Source organism: Myotis davidii, unplaced genomic scaffold (assembly GCF_000327345.1).
Source record: "Myotis davidii unplaced genomic scaffold, ASM32734v1 scaffold89, whole genome shotgun sequence".
NCBI lineage: Eukaryota > Metazoa > Chordata > Mammalia > Chiroptera > Vespertilionidae > Myotis > Myotis davidii.
In genome coordinates, this window is record NW_006300372.1 from 4,169 (window position 1) to 11,161 (window position 6,993).

The window sequence follows — 6,993 nt, forward strand, 5'->3', positions numbered from 1 at the left end:
GGCCAGTCCCGGGCAACCCCGGCATCCAGAAGGCGGGACGTCGGCGGTCTCTGCACCTCCAAGCCGAGCGGCGGCCGGCGGCCCTTGCTCTTTACCACGGCCCGGGCTCTCCGGGGGTGCGGAGCATGGTCCCGGGCCATCGCCGGTGGAGCGAGGATGCCAACAGGGAGGGTGGCGGGCTGGAGGGTGGCGGTTCTGTGTGTGTGGGTCTCCTGTGGCGCTGCCGCGGGACCACTCGAGTACTCAGTGCTGGAGGAGACCCCGCGGGGCGTGGCCGTCGGCAATGTCACGGCGGACCTGAGGCTGTCCGCGGCGGTTCTGTCCCGGCGGAACTTTCGCTTCCTTTCCAGCCACGACGGGCCCTACTTCGGGGTGGATCTGGCCAGCGGTAGCGTGGTGGTCCGAGAGCCGGCGGACCGCGAACGGCTTTGCGGGGCCAAAGCTCCCTGCGTCTTGACCTATGAGCTGGTGCTTGAGGACCCGCTGGAGCTGCACAAGATGCGCATCCGCGTCCTGGATATCAACGACAACGCGCCTCTCTTCCCCGCCCGCGACGTGCAGCTGCACATCCCCGAGTTCCTGGCGCCGGGGGCCCGTTTCACCCTCCCCAGCGCCCAAGATGCCGATGAGGGAAGCAACGCGGTGCTCAGCTACAGCCTGAGCCCCAGCCAGCACTTCCGCCTGGACGTGGGGTCGCGGGCCGACCGCAGCGAATTCCCAGAGTTGGTTCTGGAGAAAGCTCTGGATCGCGAGGAGCGCGCCACCCACAGGCTGGTGCTCACCGCTCGCGACCGCGGGCGGCCCGCACGCTCCGGGGACGCGCAGGTCACCATCACTGTGGTGGACACGAACGACAATGCGCCTGTATTTGAGCGCACGGTGTATCGCACCAGGGTGCCAGAGACTGTACCCAACGGGACCGTGTTAGTCCGAGTGCAGGCCTCGGACCCGGACGAAGGCTCCAATGGGGAAGTCCGGTACTCCTTGAGCAGCAGCACGCAGGCAAAGCTGCGACATCACTTTCACGTTCATCCTAGAAATGGGGAGGTGCGGGTAGCAGCTTTGCTAGGTCCTCCTGACACGCTGCTGGAGGCATACATCGAGGCGAGGGATGCGGGCGCCTTCGGGCTGGCCAGCACCGCCCAACTGCTGGTGGAAGTGACCGACGTGAACGACCACGCCCCGGAGGTGAGCCTGCTGACTCTCTCCAGCCCCATTTCCGTTTCCGAGGGCACCGCCCCGGGCACAGTGATTGCTCTCCTCAGTGTGAGGGATGAGGACCTTGGTGCCAATGGGAAGGTCGTTTGTAGCATATCCAATGGAGGCCCTTTTAAGCTGAAGGCTTCTTTGGACAATTACTACAGTTTGCTCACGGATGGGCCCCTGGACCGGGAGCAGGTCAGCGAATACCAGGTCCTGATCACCGCCTCAGACGGTGGCTCGCCACCACTGAGCACCCGCAGGACACTGACTGTGTCAGTGGCTGATGTGAATGACAATGCACCAAGCTTTTCTCAACCCCAACAGGAACTTTCTGTGGCTGAAAACAATGGCCCGGGGGCCTCTCTAGGCCGCGTGTTTGCCCAGGACCCAGACTTAGGGAACAATGGCCTTGTCTTCTATGAGCTGTTGGGTATTAGCTCTGAAGGGCAGACAGCCGCCAGCTGGGTGGCAGTCGGATCAACCAGCGGGGCGATCACTGCCAAAACTTCCTTTGACTTTGAGCAGCTCAAGGAAGTTCACTTTCAAGTGGAAGCCCGGGATGGGGGCATTCCTCCCCGAAGTGCAACCGTGACTGTGAACTTGTTTGTGGTAGATAGGAACGACAATGCTCCCGTCATCTTGTTTCCCGTGACCAGAAGTGGGACCGTCCCAGTGGAAATCGTGCCCCGCTCTGCCAGAACCGGACACTTGGTCACCAAAGTCGTCGCGGAGGATGCAGACAGTGGCTCCAACGCCTGGCTTTCCTACCACATCTCCCAGGCTTCGGACTCGAGCCTTTTCAGAATTTCAGCCAACATGGGAGAGCTCCGTACTGCCCGCTCAGTTCTTCCCACTGATGCAGTGAAACAGAGGGTGGTAGTAGTGGTTCGGGACCATGGAGACCCACCACTCTCCTCCTCTGTCACACTGGGTGTGCTGTTGAGCAACTCCGTTCCTCAGGTCCTTCCAGACTTTGAAGATGCCTGGGAAACAGGAGGGCACTTTTCTGCCCGGAACCTGTATTTAGTAATTGCTCTGGCCTGTATTTCCTTTTTATTTCTGGGGTGCTTACTTTTCTTTGTGTGCATCAAGTTGAGCCAGAGCCCAGGTTATTGCTCTCAGAGCAGCTGTTGCTCTCCAGAGGAGCTGAGGAATGGAAGGGAGGTGACTTCGAATCCTTGCATGGCATCAGCCACAATAGATGTCACTACAGTCGAGAGACTTTCTCAGACCTATCTCTATTGGGCCTCCCTGGGACTTGGTTCTGATAATAACAGTTTGCTCTGGCGTGGGGAGTGCAGTGCTGCTGACCTGAGAAATCTGGCCACTGGGGTAGGACTGAATTTGCCAATATCCTGTATTCAGATTCGGAATAGGAAAGAGCACGTAAATGTCAATGCCGTGGTAAGTAAATTTTGTGGGATTTGATTTTCTTAGCCAGGCGATGACTGGCAGATGTTTTTTAAATGTTTATTAGATGATCCTTGGGCAACATTTAATGCATTGAGTTGAACACTCCTGCTTAGAACTCCTTGTGCTAAGAATTCTGGGAGTATAAAAGTATTAAAAGACTGTTCTTGACCTCAAGGAGATTATAGTTTATTTTTGAGAAGCAAGGGTAAGAAATTAAACCCACTAAAGAACAATAAAAGTAATATAGCATGAAGATATAAAATTAAAAATAAAAAGCACCAAAATGCCTAGTATAGGTAATAAATGACCGGAAATGTTTTTAAATCATTCCTTTTAGGGATTTCTTTAAGAAATTACTTAAAGCAAATATCCCTTCATTCAAAAATTACTCTGAGTAAAAGATGTGTAAGACATAAAGTGGGAATGAAAAGTATGTGAGTTTTTGCATAGTACAAGCTTAATATCATGGAAGATGAGACATTTACTTAAACTTTACAATAGATGAGTAAAAATGGTGATAACCTAAAAAGGTGTAAAAATAAGTTGCAATGGATGTTCAAAGAAGGGAGAGATAGAACATGAGAGAATATGTGGGCATGGAGGAGGGAATCAGAGAAGGCTTTGTGATAGAGATGGCGTTTGATTCTTGAATGACATACCATCTAGTAAAATGCAGCATAGGCCATCCTTTACATGAGTGCCTTTTGGCAAAGCAGTCTTTTTTGAGAACAATACTCCACAACATAGCTAATAGCTCCACACAATATTAGTGAGTTCATAGAAATCATAAGCATGTCTCAGAACAGCTATTTGTATTGATAGAAAGATGGTGGCATTGTGCATAGGACTTGACAACTTTTTGTGTGTGTTTTATTGATATGCTAGAGGCCTGGTGCACAAATTCGTGTACGGGTGGGGTCCGACCAGGCTGGCCAGGGGGAGGGGCTGTGGGCAGTTGATGGGCCAGCCCTGCCCCCTGGTCAAACTCCTGGGACAATTTGCATATTTGCCTTTTATTATACAGGATTTCATAAGAAAGATGAGTAATTGTTATGTCAAAAACCGGTGTTTTCAAAGGTGCACTTACCATTCAAAGTCCATTCAACTTGGATTTACTATTCTTATTATTTTAGAAGCCAATATACTTAGAAATAAATAAATAAATACCATATTTGAATGTTAAATTATTTAAATACTTCCATTTATCCTTAGTGCCTCTTGGCATTACAAAACTTTTTGAAAGGAATGGTAGCAATTGAGCTAGCAGTTTTACAATATTCTTTCTAACTTCTCACAGAAATCATGAATAGAAGGGAAGGAGGTGTGCAGAAATTAGGGGGAATGGAAGATCCTTGTTTTACTATTCTAGGTAATAATGGGAAAAGTGGGTTATGTTATTTTACTTCAAATAATGATGTTAACTGAAAAAATAGATTTATACCATTATAATTTTGCATGTTTAATATTCTCACAAGATATAATAAAATCCAGCACATATTATATGATTAGTAAGTACTTGCTGAATGAATAAAAAATTTGTGCATGTATGAATTGGATGTTAACACTGTTCAGCATAGAGGGAAAAACTTTAACTTACTTTACATGTGTATATATACCTAACTGTTTAAAGATCATTTTTATATAATAATGAAACAACATAAAGGCATTTTATGATCCTAAAGCTAACATGAAAAACCTCAATGCTGTATTCTGTGGATAACAAAGTGATTAGTAAGAATGCACATCATTACATGTGAAATTTGCAGTGAATTTAAATTAAATACAATTAATTTAAAGGGAAAAATTGATGCATAAAATGTTAATATTTCAAGTATTAAAGCATAAAACTCTCATCATTTATTTCTTTTATTTTATTGCTTCTGTAACAAATAGAGATTTGGATACAAGTAATGTCTATGAAGTCTGGGGGTCAGGAATGGTTTGAGAAACACATTTTGACTAGATTCGAAAGGTAATATAAGTGATAAGAAAACCAATGGATCTGGAAGTTAGAAGGAAAAACAGCTACTCAGAAGGAAAAATATAGCTATCCCCAAGACCAAATTTTTACTAACATGAGTGATAAAGTAACAGAAATGTACTATTCATGCATGCAGGAATATTGTGTCACCCCATTCATCCAGTTGAAGTCTTTTCCATCATTGTTGATATTGCACTTATTAAGCAGTTCATTGTCTGCCAATAATTTTTGTGGGTTGGATATTTCCTGATATATAAAGAAAGTGTGATGCACTAAAACATGGGTAAAGTAACTTTTATAAAGCTGGAATAATAATTTTAATGTGTGCCCGAGTCATACAGAATCATATTGATTCATGTGTTTATAGTCTGTTCAAATTCTAAGCTTTTCTATCTTATTTTATTTTTAATTTTTTTAAAAAATGTATTTTATTGATTTTTTTACAGAAAGGAAGGGAGAGGGATAGAGAGTTAGAAACATTGATGAGAGAGAAACATCAATCAGCTGCCTCCTGCACATCTACTGGGGATGTGCCCGCAACCCAGGTACATGCCCTTGTCCGGAATCAAACCTGGGACCCTTCAGTCCACAGGCTGATGCTCTATCCATTGAGCCAAACTGGTTAGGGCTCTATCTTATTTTAGTTTAAAATACTTAAATCTATCAGTTTAAGAAACTTGTGGCCCTAACAGTTTGGTTCAGTGGATAGAGCGTCAGCCTGCAGACTCAAGGGTCCCAGGTTTGATTCTGGTCAAGTGCATGTACCTTGGTTGTGGGCACATCCCCATTAGGGAGTGTGCAGGAGGCAGCTGATCAATGCTTCTCTCTCATCGATGTTTCTGGATCTCTATCCCTCTCCCTTCCTCTCTGTAAAAAATCAATAAAAAATATTTTTTAAAAATGAGTTCCGGCCTGCCCTTTAAAAAGAATTTATGAAAACATTTATATTTATGTCTTTCCTATTGATAATATTTGACAGCTATAAAGAAAATTGGCCCACTGTGCAACAAGCAGACAACATGTGTCTCATGTCAATTTTTTCTGTTAAGATTCTTGATGGGCAATTTAATTTTTTTAGGTTGTTATCTAAGATGGCCTCTGAGATAGAAATTTCTACTTAGAATTTAAAATTAATGGCAAATTTTTAGATAATATTTTGTAATAAAACACACAGTGGTGCACAAACTGAGTTTATTAAATATTCCACATTAAAATGATAACCTTTTTAAAGTATATTTTTAAAGATTTCAGAGAGGAAGGGAGAGGAAGAGAAAGATAGAAACATCAATGATGAGAGGGAATAATTGATTGGTTGCCTCCTGCACATTGGACTGAGCCCACGACCCAGGCATGTGCCCTTGACTGAAATCGAACCTGGGACCCTTCGGTCCGCAGGCTGACGCTCTATCTACTGAGCCAAACTGGTTAGGGTGAAAATGATATCTTGAACATACCAGTGTTATATTAGTCTATTGTTCTTCCAGAATTATAGTGTTTCTTTTGTAGGATATATAGCATATAAAATATTTCCTCTTTGCAGTGTCATTTATTAACAGAGTGGTAGGATGTTTTTGGTATTGTAGGTGTTTTTATTTGTTAACAATATTCCATAAGTAGACTTTTCCATAGGCTAATTAGATGTTTCCTTATATTTATTTTAACTCTGAAGCTGATAACCACACTTTGAAAAACTTTAATGTCCTGTAAGTAAGGAAGCTTGCATGGCATATGAAATATATTCAGATTTAAAAAAATACCATGGAGACAGTATAATAGTATTCGTTGTCTAATAGAGAAACCTCAAATTATTAAAAAGGAAGGAAAAGAGCATTATATAACTGAGTGGACAGAAGGAAAAAGTAATGCCTGGGAAAAGTGTGAGTGAGAAAGTTTTAATAATACGTCTGATAATATTAATGACCTATTGATTTTTGTTGTCTTCAGTATTTGCAGAAGTGGGAAACAGTAATATTTCAAAGACTAAAAACACTTAGTTGTGTTGGGATAAAGGTGGACTAAGTTGCTAAAAGGTTTTTACGTTGCTCAATTGCATATGACGTGAATATCAGAAATAACATTTGGCAGAACGTCAAGTGAATATGGATACAGTCTAGGATTTCAACTAAAGTATTATGGGAAGTAAGACTTGTGGGTAAGGATTATTCTAAAAAACCTAAAGTAAATGATACATTTTGTTCCTAATTTTAACTTATGAGATGAGAATGGTTTGGGGCATTAATAAATTACATGTCTCTTTTATACTGCATTTATGAAAAAGAATTAGGATAATAATTTCCTCCTCAAGCATTATAAACACAGAAGGTCATTACGCATTCATCTGGAACTTGCCTTGGAATCTAGGAATGAATATGTAGTCACAAAGCCTTCTGAGATGC

At 43.4% G+C, this 6,993-nt stretch overlaps 1 protein-coding gene across 1 annotated transcript in view; it reads left to right on the plus strand.

Moving 5' to 3' along the window:
- The first annotated feature begins 19 nt into the window (after nt 1–19).
- The window catches only part of PCDHAC1 (protocadherin alpha subfamily C, 1), a 72,009-nt gene continuing 65,035 nt past the window's right edge, over nt 20–6,993 (plus strand). Inside the window, exon 1 of the mRNA XM_006776943.2 lies at nt 20–2,607. Coding sequence (XP_006777006.1) covers nt 157–2,607 — 2,451 coding nt within the window. The 5' untranslated portion in view covers nt 20–156. The remainder of the gene's footprint in view (nt 2,608–6,993) is intronic.